This window comes from Chiloscyllium punctatum, chromosome 2 (genome assembly GCF_047496795.1).
Source record: "Chiloscyllium punctatum isolate Juve2018m chromosome 2, sChiPun1.3, whole genome shotgun sequence".
Taxonomy (NCBI): Eukaryota; Metazoa; Chordata; class Chondrichthyes; order Orectolobiformes; family Hemiscylliidae; genus Chiloscyllium; species Chiloscyllium punctatum.
The window spans coordinates 104,173,767-104,192,829 of record NC_092740.1 but is presented as its reverse complement, the minus strand read 5'-3'; the positions used below and the strand labels follow the sequence as shown (position 1 = coordinate 104,192,829).

The following is a 19,063-nucleotide window of genomic DNA, read 5'->3' as shown; positions in this document are numbered from 1 at the left end:
TCCAAAACTTACACATCCTTCTGATAGTGTAGCAACCAAAACTGCACACAATACATAACTGTAGCATGGTTTGCCAATTCTGGTACTCCATGCCCCAGTCAATGTAGGCAAGCATGCCACATGCCTTCTTAATCACCTTGGCCACCTGTGTTGGCCCGTTTGTAGGTCTTCCAGTCTCCTGATAATAATTTTCACTTATAAGTGGGACACAAACTCTCTCACTGCTCAGCCACAGCACCTCAAAGGAGGCATCTTTAAATCTTGAGGTTGTCTTTGTCTTCCTGTCACCAGCAATTTAGCACTGAAACCACCCCCAAACCAATCAGCTCCTCTCTACTTGAAAATTGTATGAGAGAAAAGAAGAATCAGGATATGGCATAGTTCCAGTGGACAAATTCCCAAGCTAAAGTTGAAAAGCTCAGTTTTGCTTTTATGAACAAAAGTTAACACATAAAGAGACTGCGGTTTGAAAATAGAAATTGCTGGAAAAATTCAGCATCTGTGGAAAACAATCAGTGTTAACGTTTCGAGGCCAGTGACCCTCAGAGCTCCAGGCGCCTCCTCTTTACCATGGACATGCAATCCCTTTTCACATCCATCCCTACCGGGATGGCCTCATGGCTTTCCACTTCTTGGAACAAAGGCCTGACCTGTCCCAATCCACCACCAGCCTTGTCTGCCTGCTGAGCTCATCCTCGCCCTGAACAACTTCTCTTTTAACTCCTCCCATTATTTTTCAATCAGAGGGGTGGGCATGGGTACCCACATGGGCCCCAGTTATGCCTATCCTTTGTGGAATATGTGAAATATTCTTTGTTCCAGTCCTATTGCAGCCCCCACCCACAACTCTTTCTCCAGTATATCAATGATATCATCGGTGCTATTTCCCTCTCTCATCCAGAATTGGAAAAGTTTATCGATTTCGCTTCCAACTTCCATCCTGCCCTCACTTTCATCTGATCCATCTCTGACTCATCCCTTCCCTTCCTCAACATCTCTTTCTTTCCATTTCTGGAGATAGGCTAGCCAACAATATGCGCTACAAATCTACTGACTCCCACAGTTACTTTGACCAAGCACCCTCACACCGTGCTTTCTGTAAAGACTCTATTTCATTCTCCCAGTTCCTCCACCTAAGTAGCATCAGTTCCAACTATGCCAACTTCAATAAGAAAACCTGTGAAATGTCCACCTTCTTCCTCAACTGAGGATTCTGCAGTACCCTTGTTGACAAGGCCCTCAACCAGGTTTAACCCATCTCCTGAACTATTGCCCTCAGCCCCTCTCTTCCCTCCCGTAACAGTGATCGCATCCACTTTATCCTTACTTAGTATTCTATCAACATCCACAACCAGAGGATCATTTGCTGCCATTTCCACCACCTCCAGCGAGATGCCACCACCAGACACATATTCCACTCCCCTCCCTTATCAGCCTTCTGCAGGGACCGTTCCCTCCTGTACATCCTGGTCCACTCTTCCTTCACTTTCAAACAGTCCCCTCTTCCTGTGGACACAGGGGAAGGTGCCAACACCTGCTGTTTAATACCTTCCTGTCCAGTATCGAAGGGTCCAAACATATCTTCCAGGTCAAGCAACACTTTAACTGCACTTCACACAATCTAGTCAAATGCATTCACTGCTCACAATGTTGTGGAAATGAAGCATAGACTGGGTGACTGCTTCACAGAACACTTACATTCTGTCTGCAACAAAGACCCAGAGCTTCCAGTTACCTGATGCTTCAACACACTACTCTATTCCCTGGCCAACATCTCTGCCTCAGGCTTCCTGCAATGCTCCAGCAAAGCTCAGTACATGCTGGAAGAACAGCATCTCATTTTCCACTTGGGAACTAACAGCCTTCTGGACTCAATATCGAGTTCACAGCTTTGGGTTAGAGCACCAGAGCTTGTTTTTGCATAGTCTGCTATTATACACAACTCTAACAGGCCCCACTAATAACTATTCTCCGTCATAACTGATCGTTATCCATACTTCTAACTGTCCAACTGTTCTTCTCTCTTTTTGAGCTCGATCCTGACCTATCATTTACTCCTTACTCTCTCCAGCCACATATAAACCAACCTTTTCCTAGCTACTATCAATTCTTGGAAAGGGTCACTCAACTCAAAACATTGACTCTGATTTTCCTCTACAGATGCTGCCAGACCTGCTGAGCTTTTACAGCGATGTTTGTTTATGCATAAATATAGACTTTCCATTCAACAGGAAGGACAATACAAAGATTGGTGGAGTTGCAGATATTGAGGAGGCTTTTCAGAGGATACAGCACGGTATAGATCAGTTGGTGGCATGGGCAGAAACTTGGCATTTGCAGCTTAATCCAGACAAATGTGAAGTGATGCATTTTGGAAGGTCAAGTACAGGTGAAAATTACACAGTGAATGGCAGAACCCTTAGTAGAATCGATATGTGTAGTAGGATCTGGGTGTGCAGGTCCACAGATCACTGAAGGTGGTAGTGCAGATAGCTAAGATAATGAAAAAGGCCTGTGGCATGCTTGCATTCATTGGAAGGGGTAATGAATATAAAGATTGACAAGTTATGTTACAGTTTTATAGAATCCAAGGCCATACTTGGAATATTGCATACAATTCTGGTTACCACACTACCAGAAGGATGTGGATGCTTTGGAGAGGATATAGAAAAGGTTTACCAGGATATTGCCTGGTATGGAGGATTTAAGCAACGAAGAGGTAATTGACAGACTGGTTTTGTTTTCACTAGAGTGCAGGAGGTTGAAGGGCGATCTGTTAGAAGTTTATAAGATTGTGGATGAATGGAAAGAAAGCAAGATAGGAGGCTTTTTCCCAGGGTAGAAGAGTCAGTTACGATGGAACATAGGTTCAAGGTGCGAGGGGTGAAGTTTAAAAGAGATGTGTGAGACACATTTTTCTCATATGGCACTGCCAGGGGAGGGAGTGGGAGCAGATACAATAGCAGCATTCAAGAATCACGTGGATGAATACACAAATAGGAAGGGGATAGAGGGATATGGATCATATAAGTGAAGACAGTTTTAGTATAGAAGGACAAAAGGTGCAGGCTTGGAGGGCCGAAGGGCCTGTTCTTGTGCTTTATTATTCTGTGTTCTTTGTTGGGAAGCTTGAGAAAAGCAATTATCCTAAGAAACTAATTCCTGCTTAAAAAAAGGTCAAACTTTTCCATGACAAAAAAAATCAACTGTGACTTTGCCATGACAGGGAGTGGAATCAATTCACTGGAGAACAAACCTTATTGTGGATTAATTTGAATATCATGCATTTTGATGTTTGACCATATTTTGTAATTCTGCTTACTTGTAGGAGTAGCCAAGGTTTTATGCATATGAAGCTGACAAGAACTAAAGATAAATACATCTTGGGAGAAAACAGCCTTCCATTTGACAGTGTTCCCGAGATCATACACCACTATTCTACCAGGAGACTACCAATTAAAGGAGCAGAACACTTGTCACTGCTCTACCCTGTACCAGTACGAACACTATAGTATTTCGTCTCTACTTCAGTTTCCCTCCTATGGATGGATTAATCCATTATTTTAATGTGTATGAGTTGGGTATTATTAAGTGGCCTTGTTGTAGACATGTTTGCAGACACATTACTGCATGATAAGATTGTGTTTCCGGTGTGAGCACTATAAAATTGATCTACGAGTGATATGAATATTATTTTGTTTAGAGAAGTGCCTAATGTTAATCCTGCCAAAGTTGTTACTGATACTTCATTGATCTATGACTATACTTAAACTCTTCTTCATCTGAAGTTAGTGAAATTTGAGACAGTATGCTGCAGTGTATGTAATTCTATACAACTGGTGGTTATTTGAGTGTCTGTAAATACTGTGGTGCAATATATATGAATACATTTTGTATCACTTTTGGCAATGTAATAATAACAATGTGAGAATTGTAACATGTTGTTTAGTTTCAGGCAAAAGAAAATATATTTTAATTTCCAGTTGGCACTGGTATTTTCATTAATATATATGGATTAAGAGGAGCATACATTGATTTAGCAACTTGAGATCTCTGCACTCTACAAAATACTTCAAGCCCTAGTGAATTCCTTTCGGAGTACAGTCATTCAGTTGTAACCAAACCTAGCAGCCAAGTATTACACCACATGATATCAACACTTCATTCGTATATTTGAATGCTGTACACATAGGTATAAGGGCAAAGATCTCAGAATACTTTACATAAGGAATCAGAGGTAAAGGATAAGTTCAGAAAGAGTGGAACCATCTGGGTGAACAATGTTTTTTGTAGTCAAACTAGTAGGGTGAATTGATCTCAAAGAATTAACTTTGAGTTTAAGAAATTAACAATCATTCATGGCTGAGCCAACATTTATTGCCCATCTCCAGTTGCCATTGCAAAGCTGCAGTCCATTTGCTTCAGGGAGACATAATACCATTAGGGAGGGGTCATTGCTACAAGGGATTTTCAGTTGTGTTAATAATGACAATGTTCATATTTTTGCACAGATTTCTAAACTAATACTGGCAAATTCTCCCCTTCTCCCTGACTATAGTCAGTCTAGAATTGAGCTAGCACTCATTTCAGTGCATGTTTCAATGCTTTGATCCACAATCGCTATTTTGTCTTACTTTGTATGATTGTAGACATGTTGAAACTGTTTGCCATGTTTATAATATGCCAACCAAATGTGTTTGTGTCCAAGTTCCACCCCGAAAGGAAGGAAAACAATAAAACTTGTGAATGGCTTATGTTGCATGATTCAAATTGGAGTTGTGGTATGACCAGCTCCAGGTTTTACTGTTAGCCTTAAATTTAAAGCAATTACTTTGTTAAAGTCTCGAGTTTATGCAACAGGCCATGATGGTACCCTCTCATCGTTTTTACATGGAGCACATTTATCATGAATCTATTCAATGAGTTTTGTGTAATCACCATCCTTCAATCAGATTAATCTTCATCTATGGATGAAGAAACTGACAATGTAACTCAAAGACAAAATGCATTTTTACCCCACAAATTTCTATCATTATCACATCATGAATATTCTGATTATAGATGCAATATGTTGTTAAAGGGATGCGCCATAATGTCCTGATAGGATAGAATGCAAATCCACTAACTTTCCAAGAATATTTGAGTTCTATAAAAGACTTGTTCAGCAGCAAGGATATTTAACCAGATTAGTACTAATTTGTCTTATTGTAGTTATTCATTCACTTAAATGAAATATATAACTTGGAGAGAGAATCAAGTTTGCAGCAGAAAATCAAAACTATCAGCAATCTTCTCCAAAATTATGGCACATTGTCTTTACGACCTCCTGAAAAAGAACAAGGACAACATAACCTTGTTAAAGGAACAGCAACATCACAAAATGCCTAGGACTTTCTGACACTACCCAGGGCCCTACCATTAATGTCATTAAAATGGGAAACTTAATGAGAGAAGAAACTTTACCCCAGAAAGTCTCATGTTCTAGCAATCTTCTCCAAAATCAGTAAAACATGTCATCTTTGCAGCAAACAATCAAAACATTAAGCAATCCTCTCCAAAATGCAGGTGCATTAATTGAAAGAGCAGTAGATTTGAAGAACTACATATCTTGGTGGGATAAGAAATACTGCAGGAGAAAATCAAACCTACTAGGGGTTTAGGTACATAGTTATTTGGAAGTTGCACCACAGGTAGATAGGGCGGTTACAATAATCTGCAAAATGCTTGTACATTGGTAGAATGTGTTGTGCATGCCATTAAGGTGCATAGCATGGTGAAAGAAGCAAATTCACACTTGATTCTGGAAAAGCTTATCAGGTCTGGCAGTATTTATGAAGAAAAATCAGAGTTAACGTTCCTCCTTGGAAGAAGGTCACCAGCCCCGCAACATTAACTCTGATTTTTGTTCACAAATGCTGCCAGATTTACTGAGATTTCCCAGCATTCACATTTATTTCATTTTTTTTAACCTATACTCGATGGTCTGAACAATGAATGTAAGTGTGTTTAACCACCCTGTCTACCTGTGATGCAACTTTCAAAGAACCATATACTAAACTGTTATGGACAAGGCCAGACTCCTTCAAAATATTTCAAGAAGGTAGCCCACACCTTACCTTTGCTAATTGTTTTAAGCAGGTGTAAAGTGTATGTTCCAGGAGCAGCAAACAAAGCAGAATTTATTTGCAGGATTACCAAATGAAACACAAACAAAACAGAACAGGATACAGAATAACTTAACATATCCAAAAACACAACAGATTATCCCAACTTAATGGTGCTGTTCCAAACACTTGAAACTTCCCCACAAACACTTTTGGCAAAAAAGGTAAAACCAAACACAGGGTCTTATAGGTGAGAGAGAGATTCAGCATGGAACACCTTCTTCCATGTAGTTGTTTCTTTGATCAGCACCTTCAAAGAAAAGACTGCCTGCTAAAACCAAACCAGAGAAAAGCTGAGCTGGGAGAACTGGCCACTCCCCTTTCATTGTACAAGTTTTTTTTAAACTTGAATGCCTTTTCAAGTAGATCAATGTCAGACGTTTCAGAACCAGTGTCTTTACGACCTCCTGAAAAAGAACAAGGACAACATAACCTTGTTAAAGGAACAGCAACATCACATAATGCCTAGGACTTTCTGACACTACCCAGGGCCCTACCATTAACTGTATAAGTCCTGCCCTTGTCCATTTGACCAAAACCTTACATTTATCCAAATTAAATTCCATCTGCTACTCCTCAGCCTATTGGCCCAAGTGATCAAGATCCCTTTGTAATCTTAGTTAACCTTCACTGCCTACTATACTGACAATTTTGGTGTGATCCTACAGATTTACTAGCCATGCCTCCTAAGTTCTCTTGATACACTCAAAACTTTGCTTGATTGACAGTTCCAACTGTCTGAACTCCTCTATCATTTTCATATTGTTCATTTACACAAGGTTTCAGGTACTTAAAGCATCTGGATAATTGCCACTTGCATTGCCCTGTAGTGAATGGAGTTTCTTTCTCTTAAAAAAAAAGATGTTTGCATTTGACTCTCGGGTTTCTTTGCTCTATCATGGATGAGTGTGCCATAGGAGCTTGTGTGCGTGCCATAATGTGCCATAGGGGCTTGAAATAGTGTGCAGTGCAAGAGGAGAGCATGACAGCAGGGCCTTTTTTATTTAAAAGAGTTGGGATGATGTCTCAGTACAGAGATGCGCCTTTTAAACAACCTTTGTACCTTGTACCAGATAAATAAATGTTCCAACAATCCTCTCCAAAATGTTGGTGCATTCTTTTACTCAGTGGAACATGTCAGAAAAGTGTAGAACTAATTGAGATGAACAACTTTTTGGCAGAAAAATCACAATTTCCAGCAATCCTCTCCAAACTTCTGGCACATTATGAGAATCAGTGATGTATCACTAGGTTAGATAGAAGTAAATCAAAACTATCAGTAATCCTATCCAACATGCTGTCTGTTTGTTGGAATTAGTAGTAGGAAAAGTGCATAACTCAATGAGATTCGTACTTTGCAGATATAAATCAAACCTTCCAGAAATCCTCTCCAAATTTCTATCACATTGTCAGAATTAGTGATACATATCAAAAAAAGTTGCATAACATGATGAGACAAACAGACTTTCACCAGGAAGAGAAAGGTTCAAAGAATCTGCTCCAAAATGCTGGCACATTCATGAAATGAGCAGTATATTTAAATAAAGTGCAAAACTTGAGTGAGATAAATAATTTTGCAAGGAAAAGCTAAAATTTTGAGCAATTATCTACAAAATTCTGGCACCTTCATAGGTTCAGCAAAATTTATAACTCAGTGGGATAAGCAAAGTTGTATGGGAAATATTCAAGCATTCCTCTCAACAAATTTGGGGCATGTTTAGAATAATTAATACCTATCAGTAGAGGACTCAGTAAGGTAACATAACTTTGCAAACGAATATAAACATTTCTAGCTACCTACTCAAAAATACTGGCAGATTCTTAAAATGTGTTACCGATATTAATAAAATACACGAGATAAACAACTCTGCACAATAAAATAAACATTTCTAACCTGTGACTAAAAAGCAAAACTCAGTGAGATAAGCATCTTTGCAAAACAATTCTAGCAATCATCTCCAAAATGCTGGCGTATTCTTAAAATCTCTTGTAGATGTTACTAAAAGTATAACTTGATGAGATAAGCAATACTGCACAAAAAACATGTTTTTCAAGCATTCATCTTGCCAATGCTATCATTTTTGGAAAACCTGTTGCAGATCTTACTAAAATGCATAAGATGAGATAAGCAACATTGCACAATGAAATAAATGTTGCCAGCATTATTCTCCAAAATGCTAGCATTTACATAAAATCACTTATTGACATTGCTAAAATGCATAACTCAGTGAAATAAGCAAATTTACACATTAACATTTCTAGTAATCATCCCTAAAATGCTGGCACATTCTTAAAATTTCTTGCAGAGGTTACTAAAATCCATAACTCGATGAGATCAGCTGGTTTATAAGCTGTTGCATTGTTCTGGAACTTTGGGGAGAAAAAGATCAAAACAATGGCACTTTAAAAAGGAGGAAAACAGAAAAAGGCAGAGACCACATTGTCAATGAATCAAATAAAAAAGAAACCTACACTGCTATGTGACACATCAGTGAATCTGCAAAGCTACTGCCTTTGCTGTTTGAGTTCAAGTATATCTGGACATCTAAGAAAACTAAACAAACAGTGGAATTCAGAGCTGACTGAGGAGGAACCTGTGTGGGAGAGCTCACAACATGGCAGCAGCTAAGTGCATAGTTTTTAAGTGTAAACGTACTGTTTTTAAATAAATCTACAGTAATGAGTAAAGTAGGTTCTTTTTTGATTATATGGTTTATTGAGATCTATCACTTGCTTAAATTTTAAAAATATAAAACACAGGTTCTAAGTTAGCTTGGAGCAGTGTTTTCAGAGGAGAAAGACTGTGCTGCTTTCTGGATCTGCAGATTGTTAAGGTGCAATGATGTCCTTTGTGATATGTTCTTACTGTCAGATGTGAGAGAGTAGGGAGAGTTTCCATGTTACTGATGATTATGTCTGCATTAAGTGTGTTTGCTTGCGAATCTTGTTGGATCGCATAGATCAGTTGGTGTGGCAGTTTGAGGCAATGAGGTATTTACAGGACCTAGGGGATGATGGATGACAGTGGCTATTCCCAAATTTAAAAGGAGGTCCTTGAGAGTCATAATATCTGGATTATTTCCAGTGTTATGAGCTAGTTAGAGTAGGAATAAGAGGGTAGAACAAATGAATGTGTCACTGAGGAACTGGTTTAGGGGCGAAGGGTTCATATTTTTGGATCATTTGAATCTTTTCAGGGGTAGAAGTGACCTGTATAAGAAGGAAGGACACTTGAATTCGAAGGGTACTGTTATGCTAGCAGGGACAGTTGCGAGAGCTGCTTTTTTTGTGGTGGGTGGAGGGGGAGATGGTTGGGGGGGGGGTGGTTTGGAACCCAGGGACATAGGGTGAAAAGAGATCAATCTGAGACTAGGCCAGTTAGGAAAAGGAGCAAGTCAAATTATCAGGGCAGGCAGGAACAAAGCAAAAAACACAAGAGGCCTTAACAGGGAAGGCAGATGAACTCAGGGCTGGTTAGGAACATGTGACTGGGATAGTAGCAATTACAGCGACATGGCTCAGGGATGCATAGGACTGGCAGTTCCAGAATATAAATGCTAAAGGAAGGATGGAAAATGGGGCAAGAGAGGAGAGGAAATGGTGTTTTTATAAGGGATAACATTACAACTGCACTGAGGGAAGGTATTTCTGGAAACAGATTATTAGGGTGGAACTGAGAAATAAGAAAGGGATGATCAACTTGTTGAGATTATACTATGGAACCCCCAATAGTCAGAGGAAAATTGAGAAACAAATTTGTAAGGAGATCTCAGTCATTTGTAAGAATAATACGATTGTTATGGTCAGGGATTTTAACTTTCAAAATATAGACTGGGACTGCCATATTGTTAAGGATGCAGATACAGAGGGATTTCTTAAGTCTGCATAAGAAAATGTTCTGATTCAATATGTGAAAGTACTGACCAGAGAAGATGCAAAACTTGACCTACTCTTGTGAAATAAAGCGGTGTCAGTAGAGGAGCACTTTGGGGCCAGTGACCATAATTCAATTTATTTTAATATGGTGATGCAAGAGGAAATTGGAGGAAGGTCAATTTTGAGGGCATTTGGCAAGAACTTTCAAATGTTGATTGGGGGCAGATGTTCTGGGAAAGGGAAGGGTGGAAAATGGGAAGAGTTCAGATGTGAGAAAACGAGAGACCAGAGACAGTATGTTCCTGTTAAGGTGAAAGGCAAGACTGGTATGTGAAGGGAATGTTGGATGACTAGAGAAATTGAAACTTTTGTCAAGAAAAAGTTATATATGTCAGGTATAAACAGAAGAGATGGAGTGAATCCTTAGAAGAATACAAAGACAGTAGGAAGAAAATCTGAAAGGCAAAAAGGGTACCTGAGATAGCTTTGGCATATAGGGTTAAGTGGAATCCAAATATAAATACATTAAGGACAAAAGGGTAACTCAGGAAAGAATAGGACCTCTCAAAGGAGAGCAAAGCAGCCTGTAAGTGGAACCACTAGAGCTGGGGGAGGTACTAAATGAGTATTTTGCATTAATATTTACTATGAAGAAGGACATGGAAGTTCTACAGTAGAATGTGGGGAAATAGATGGTGACATCTTGAAAAATGTCCATATTATAAAGGAGGTGGTGCTGGATGTCTTAAAATGCATAAAGGTGGATAAATCCCCAGAACTCTGTGGGAAGCTAAAGAAGTGATTGCTGGGCCCCTTGTTGAGATATTTGTATCATTGATAGTCGCAGGTAAGGTGCCGAAAGACTGGAGATTGGCTTACAAGGTGTCACTATTTATGAAAGGTGGTAAGGAAAAACAAGGGAACTATAGACTGATATGCCTGACATTACTGGTAGGCAAATTTTGGAGGGATTGTGAGGGACGGGATTTACATATATTTTGAAAGGCAAGGATTGATTAGGAATAGTCAACTTGGCTTAGTGTGTGGGAAATCATGTCCCACTAACTTGACTGAGTTTTCTGAAGAAGTAATAAAGTGGATTGAGGAGGGCAAAGCAGTAGACATGATCTATATTTAGATTTCAGTAAGGTATTCAACAAGGCAGACTAGCTAGATCATATGGAATACAGGAAGAACTAGCCATTTGGATACAGAACTGGCTCGAAGGTAGAAGACAGAGGGTAGTGATGGAGAGTTGCTTTTCAGACTGGTGGCCTGAGACCAGTGGAGTGCCACAAGGATCGCTGCTGGGTCCATTACTTTTCATCATTTATATAAATGAGTTGGATGTGAGCATAAGAGGTATAATTAATAAGTTTGCAGATGACATCAAAATTGGTGGTATAGTGGACAGCGAAGATTACCTCAGAGTGCAATGGGAAGTTGATCATATGGGCCAATGGGCCGAAGAGTGGCAAATGGAGTTTAATTTAGATAAATGTGAGGTGCTGCATTTTGCAAAGGCAAATCAGGAGATGACTTAATGCTAAGGTCCTCGGGAGTGTTACTGAATAAAGAGACCTTGGAGTCCAGGTTCTTGGTTCATTGAAATTGGAGTTGCAGGAAGATAGGATGGTGAAGAAGGTATTTTGTATGCTTTCCTTTATTGGTTAGAGCTTTGAGATTAGGAATTAGAAGTCGTGTTACAGCTATACAGGAACTGTTTAGGCCACTGTTAGAATATGTGTGCAGTTCTGGTCTCCCTCCACTTGGAAGAATGTTGTGAAACTTGAAAGGGTCCAGAAAAGAGTTACAAGAATGTTGCCAGGGTTGGAGGATTTGACCGATAGGGAGAGGCTGAATCATCTGGGGCTATTTTCCCTGGCAAGTCAGACGCTGAGGTATGACTTTATAGAGGTTTACAAAATCATGAGGGGCATGGATAGAATATATAGACAAGGTCTTTTCCCTGGAGTGGGGGAATCCAGAATTAGAGGGCATACATTCAAGATGAGAAGGGAAAGATATAAAATGGACTGAAGGGGCAGCTTTTTCATGAAGAGGTTGGTGGATGTATGGAATGAGCTGCCAGAGGAAGTGGTGGAGGCTAATACAATTGTAACATTTGAAAGGCATCTGGCTGGATAATGCATAACTCACAAAAATGCATAAGCAACTGTGCACACAAAATCTCCATTTCGAGCAAACTTCTTAAAATATATTCAGGGTGTCTCGAACGAGCACATCTTTGTGAGATAAGCTGATTAGAACAGGAAAATCACTGTTCCAGCCAAGTGCTGGCACATTATTAAAATTTCTTGTCAATACTGCTAAAATGAAACTCACGCAACTTTGCAAATTAAAATCTCAAATCATGAAAAGTATTGTAGATGCAGCAAAAGTACTTTTAAGGCACAAAATGGCCAGAATTAACCTCATCAAAAAAGGGTGCCTTTAGGATGGGAATTATTCCAAGCAAAAGAAAGCATTGTCTGAATGGCAAGATTACAAAGAATGCAAAGACAGCTATAAGGAAGTTTAAAATTGCAACTCAAAAACTTTGAAAAATCACGACAATAAGTAATTAATTCTGGTTTCATTAAGGATGTTTGGCCATAAAAACAGCAGCTAAAATTAGCTTGCAGAAATTAGCTGTCTCTTTGAAACTATTTACAATATAAATAAGATATAGTTAAAGATCCTCTCAAGAATCAGAGATAGATTTCAAGGCAATTATAAAATATTAATGAGATGCTTATCATAACCTGCCTGATTAGCTAAAAACAGTTCACAATTGAAATAACTATAAAAATTATTGTTTTTAACATTATAAGAAAATCAACTGTTTGTTTTATATAAAAAGAGGTAATGGATTTTGATAAGAGTCAATACGATGGAAAATAGACTTTAAGCAATCCTTAGAGATAAACAATAAGGGGTATGACCAAAAAGGGCACAGTCAGTAACTTTGGAATGCAACATAGCAAGATCCCAAAACCTAGGGATTACAATAATTGTTAAACATCACCAAAAAAATCTGAGAGCTGTCCATAGGCATGCTCATCATTTAATCAGGTATTTTACAAGATTAGTCCTACAGAAGGGAAGGGGAAGGTACAGTAACCACATTGTATTACAATATGTATAAAGATACTGATTTTACTCTAAAAGCAGTGTGGCATTGATCTCTCTGACAATCTGAGTTGAAGATTAAGGAAACTATTGTGTTTTCATGTCAAAGCCAGATTCGGGGAAGATCCTTTGGCCCTCTCCCTACATTAACTTGCTTGAATAAAAATCCATTACATGCCTGTATCCTGTCTGCCTCCTGAGTCTTTCTCCTTGCTCAGGGGAATCTCACTCCTACATTAACAGATTATTTAAAAACCCTGCATCAGCACTTAAGTGAAACAACAGTGCTTTTGAGAAGGGGTTACACTGAGGCAAAAGGGAGCATTATCTAAACAACAAGTTACAAGGAATGAGACTGCTTTGATTAGGAAATATTCAAGGATGAACAATTCAAAGATTTGTAACAAATGCAAGTGCATAAAAAGAAACTTTGAAGGATCACTAAAATACAACAAATAAGTACTTCCAGTCTCATTAATGAAAGAATGTTGTCCCATTAGGGGAACAGTGTTAATTAAGCATCATTCAGCCATGAAAACAGCAACTAAAATTATCTCACAGAAATTAGCTGTTTCTTCAAAATTATTTACAATATTAAGAAATAAGGTTCTAGTCAAAGATTCTTCAAATGACAGAGATAGATTTCAATGTAATTATAAAACATTTTAGTAAAAGCATCTAAAGGGATACCTGGCATTAGCTAAAGAGTGCTAACAGTATATTATTAAACACAATATTATTAAACTTTATAATAGAAATTAATATTGCGATTAACTTTTTTATTTGAGGAGTGATGACATTTGATAACAATAGCAAAAGGAATATAATAAACAATAAAATTCAAACTGTCCATAGAGATACACAAGTAATAACCAAAGTGCAACACAGCAAGATCCCAAGGTCTAGAGATTACAATGACCGTTAGACATAATGAGGACCAAGGGAACCTAAGGTTGTCCATCTTTGATCAGGTGCTTCACAGGATTAGTTGTATAGAGAAAGGGGTAACCACATTTTGTGTGATTATTGTAACACAAAATGTATAAAAATACTGCTTTACATTGTAAAAATCAGAGTGCATCATTGATCTCTCTTCAGATCTGAGCCATAGATTAAGAGAATGATTGGATTCTCACATTGAAGCCAGATTTAGGGAAGATCTTTCAGCCCTCTTCACGCATTAACTGGTTGTTATTGAATAAACGTCTGCCATGTGCCTGAATCTTGTCTTCCTTCTTAGTCTTTGTCCCCGGTCTGGGGTCATGCTTCTACAGATTGACGAGACAACCAGGAGACTCTGCTGGAAGCCAGCATACCTTGAGTCAAGATTTGGGTGAGTATGTTTATTTACCACCCTTTTAGATAGTGTGTGAGAGCTTCTGTCACTCACAGTCAAAATAACTTTTTTAAATTAAGCAAACAGGAGGGGACAGAATGGCATGGGTTGTTATGTAACCTTGAATGGTAGTGTAATTCAGCATGAGACCCGAGTCAAGGAACTATTAGCCACTGCAATAGAGCCCTCCACTATCACCTGATGAAGGAGCGTCACTCCGAAAGCTAGTGTGCTTCCAATTAAGCCTGTTAGACTATAACCTGGTGTTGTGTGATTTTTAACTTCTTAAAATATGATGTAGATCATATCAAAGTGCACATTGTAGTGAGATTGCTGTGTCAAGAACTTTATCTACAGCAACTATATTAATCTCTAATGTGAATCATCCAGGAATGCGCCTCTCCAGTTTGGAGTCTGGTGCACCAAAATCTCCAATTCTGTCTTAAAATCTGATGTAGATCATGCTAATGTGCATATCTCAGTGAGGTAATCACCTTAGCACATCAAAATTAAGCAACTTTGCACATCAAAATATTCAATTCAATCAGACTTCTTAAAATCTAGTATAGACCACACATTTTATCTTATTTTCACAAATAACTCGGTATACCAAAATCCCCATTTCTGGCTGATTTATTTAAAACTCAGGCAGATGCTATTGACATGCATGGTACGATAGGCACCATGGCAAATCAACTTCTACATTTCCAACAAATGTCTTGAAATATGGTTCAGATCAAACTAAATTGCATATCTCAGTGAGATAAGCAACATTACACATCAAAGACCTCATTTCTTGCAAACTTCTTGAAATATGTTGGAGACTCTACTAAAGTGCACTTCTCACTGAGATATTTACATTGGTACATTAAAATCTCCAATTCAATTGAACTTCTTAAAATCTGATATATATCAGGTAAAGTGAGACAAGCAACTTTACCTAATATACATCAGCAACTTAGTACATCAAGAATGTCATTTGTAGCAAGCGTCTTAAAATTTAATGTGGATCATACTAAAGTGTATATCTCAGCAAGATAAGCACATTGGTACATAAAGATATTGGGTTCAATAAAACTTCTTAAAATCTAATGTAATTTGTACTAAAGTGCATATCTCATTGACACAAGCAAATTGGTACACCAAAATCTATATTTCTGGCAGATTTCTTTAAACTTCATGCAGATCCTATTGTCACATGTACCTGAGTGTGATAGGCACTTGTCAAACCAAAATCTACACTTCCACCAAACTTCTTGAAACCTGATGCAGATCGGACTAAAGTGCTTCAGTTTAGGTCAGGTGCAAAATTGCACATTAAAAAAAACTCATTTCTTGCAAAACCCTTGAAATATGTTAGAGATATGTTAAAGTGCATATCTCAGTGAGATGTTCACCTGTGTACTTCAAAATCTCTTGAAGACATGCATTTATATCAAATTAATATGCAATTCAAACTCTTAAAGTATGATGTAGTTAATACTAAAGTATATATTTCAGTGAGGTAAGCAACATTGCACATTCAAAACCTCATTACATGCAAATCTGGCATGTCAAAATCTCCATTTCCACCAAATATCTCTGAGCCTGATGCAGATGCTACTGAAAGACACATCTCATTGAGATAAGCAACTTGGTATATCAAGAACCTAATTTCTTGCAAACTTGTTAAAGCCCATTCTAGATCATACACATCTCAGTGCGATAAGCATATTGGCACAGGCAGATTTCCAATTCAGTCAAACTTCTTTAAGTCTGATGTAAATCATACAAATCATATCAATGATATGCAATTTAATCAAACTCTTAAAATATGATGTAGTTAATACTAAAGTGTATATTTCAGTGAGGCACTGGTGATTTGATACAGTGGTTAGCACTGCTGCCTCACAGTACCAGGGTCCTGGATTTGATTCCAGCCTTGGGCGTCTGTCTGTGTGGAGTTTGCACATTCTCCCCATGTTTGCGTGGGTTTCCTCCGGGTGCTCCGGTTTCCTCCCACAGTCCAAAGATGTGCAGGTCAGGTGAATTGGCCATTCTAAATTGCCCATAGTGCTAGATGCATTAGTCAGAGGGAAATGGGTCTGAGTGGGTTACTCTTCAGAGGGTCGATGTGGACTGGTTGGGCCGAAGGGCCTGTTTCCACACTGTAGGGAATCTAATCTAATCTAATTGCATTGCTCAGTGGGATAAGCACCTTGGCACATCAAGATCTGCATTTCTACCAAATCTCCTTAAGCCAGATGCCGATGCTGCTAAAATGCACATCTCGGTGAGATAAGCAACATTGAACATCCAAGATATTCAATTTAACCAAACATTTTGAAACCTAATGTAGGTAATACTAAAGTGCATATCTCAGTGAGATAAACAACTTGGCACATCAAAATGTTCAATTCAATCAAACTGCTTAAACTCTAGTGTTGATCATACAAAGTGAATATCTCAACTTGGTTCATCAGATACCTCATTTCTAGAAAAACTCTTAAAATATAATATGGAGCCTGCAAAAGTGCGTCTCTCACTGAGATAACCACTTTGGTGCATCAAAACCTCAAATTCTATTAAAATTCTTAAAATCTGATGAAGATAATACTAATGCGCATATCTCAGCAATATAAGTACCTTGGCCCATCAAAGTCTCCATTTCCATGAAAATAAAAGCATCTGTTGCTGCTGTAACAGAGCTTTATCACACTGTTAAAGAGTGTAGATTAGATTCCCTTCAGTATGGAAACAGACCCTCTAGCCAACAAGTCCACACCAATCCTCCGAAGGGTAACCCACCCAGACCTATATACCCACCCACCCCTACCCTATATGTACCCCTGACTAATGCACGTAACATTATGGGCAATTCACCTGATCTGCACATCTTTTAGATTGTGGGAGGAATCCAGAGCACCCAGAGGATACCCATGCAGACACGGGGAGAATGTGCAAACTCCACGTAGACAATCAGCAAGGCAGGAATTGAATCTGGGTCCCTGGCACTGTGAGGCAACGGTGCTAACCACTGAGTCACTGTGGATAGATTGATATGGTTTATTACTGATTTATGAGAGCTTTATTACAATGTGTGAGATTGTAGAATCATAGGGTTGGGCATTGGTGTAACAGAGCTTTATGACACTGTGTTCAAATGGAGACCTATAGGGTTCATTTCTGGTATACAGAGCTTTATAACATGGTGTTAGAGTGTAGATTGATAGGATATATTACTGGTTTTCAGTGCTGTATCACACTGTGTTTGAATGTAAATTAATAAGATTTATTACTGGTATAGCAGAGTGTGATATGAGGTGGACTGATATGGTATATTCCTGGTGTAACAGACCTTTAATACACTGTGTTAACCATATAGATTGATTGGGATTAGTACTGGTCTAACAGAGCTTTTTACGCAGTGTTCAAGTGTGGATTGATAGGGATCATTATCTGATGCAACAGAGCTTTATTAACCTGTGCTTGAGTGTTGATTGATCGGATTTCATTGCTGCTGCATCAATGCTTTATTACACTGTGTTAGAATGTAGAGTGATGTGGTTTATTACAGGTATAATTGAGCTTAATTACACTGTTAAAATGTAGATTGATAGAAATTATTACTGATGTAACCCAGTTGCAATGCACTCAGAGTGCAGATTGATAGGGTTTTAACTGATGTAACACAGCTGAAGTACAGTGTGTTAGAGTCCACATTAATAGCATTCATTATTGATGGTACACTCTGTTAGAGTCTATATTCTTAGGGTTAATTACTGGTATAACAGAGCTTTATCACACTATAGTACAATGTAGATTTTTAAGTTACATTACTGGTAACTGTCTTCAGGTGCAGATTGATAGAGTTTATTACTGGTGTATATTATTGCAACTGATGTGTTTGCATCATCATTAGCTAGTGGGGCAGAATCATAAGACACAGAATTTATAGCACAAGATCATATATCATGCAAGTGATATGATAAATTGAACAAACATAGATTGTTGTTAAGTCTTTCATTTTTTAGAATGTGTTGCAGGTTTTGATTCATTAATATGTAAATCTCAGAACTTCTTTCAAGTCACATTTGCATGATAAACTTAAGGTGTTATATAAAAAAAGGTAACATCTCAGCTCAGACAATGCATTAAAGGTGTGAGGTCAGAGTCTGTTAGTATCCCAATCTTGAGTCAGACTGGTTCTATTTTCAAAGTGGAATTTTAAAAATATTACATGGATTGACTGCCTGCATTGACTGTCTGCAGGTTGTCCATTTTTTGAGCAAAATAGAATGTATCTGCAAATATAATTCTGCGAATACAAATTCATCCCATAGACTGTATAGGTGGGTACATGAGAGAGAGACTACATGTGTGCAAGCTTGGTAAGGTGTGTATGTGAGAGTGTGAGTGTGCGAGGTGTGTGGGTGTGTGAGAGAGAGTGTGTAGTGCAGTGGGGTCACCTGTAGTGTGACTGAACCCTAAGTCCTAGTTGAGGCCATCCCCATGGGTACCGAACTTGGTTATCAGCTTCTGCTTGGCCATTTGTGTTGTTGCCTGTCCCGAAGTC

The 19,063-nt window shown here is 38.5% G+C and overlaps 1 protein-coding gene across 1 annotated transcript in view; it reads left to right on the top strand.

The window, feature by feature from the left end:
• Window positions 1–7,269, top strand: part of LOC140487271 (SH2 domain-containing adapter protein F-like) — a 225,309-nt gene extending 218,040 nt beyond the window's left edge. Inside the window, exon 6 of the mRNA XM_072586889.1 lies at window positions 3,329–7,269. Coding sequence (XP_072442990.1) covers window positions 3,329–3,512 — 184 coding nt within the window. The 3' untranslated portion in view covers window positions 3,513–7,269. The remainder of the gene's footprint in view (window positions 1–3,328) is intronic.
• The last annotated feature ends 11,794 nt before the right edge of the window (window positions 7,270–19,063 follow it).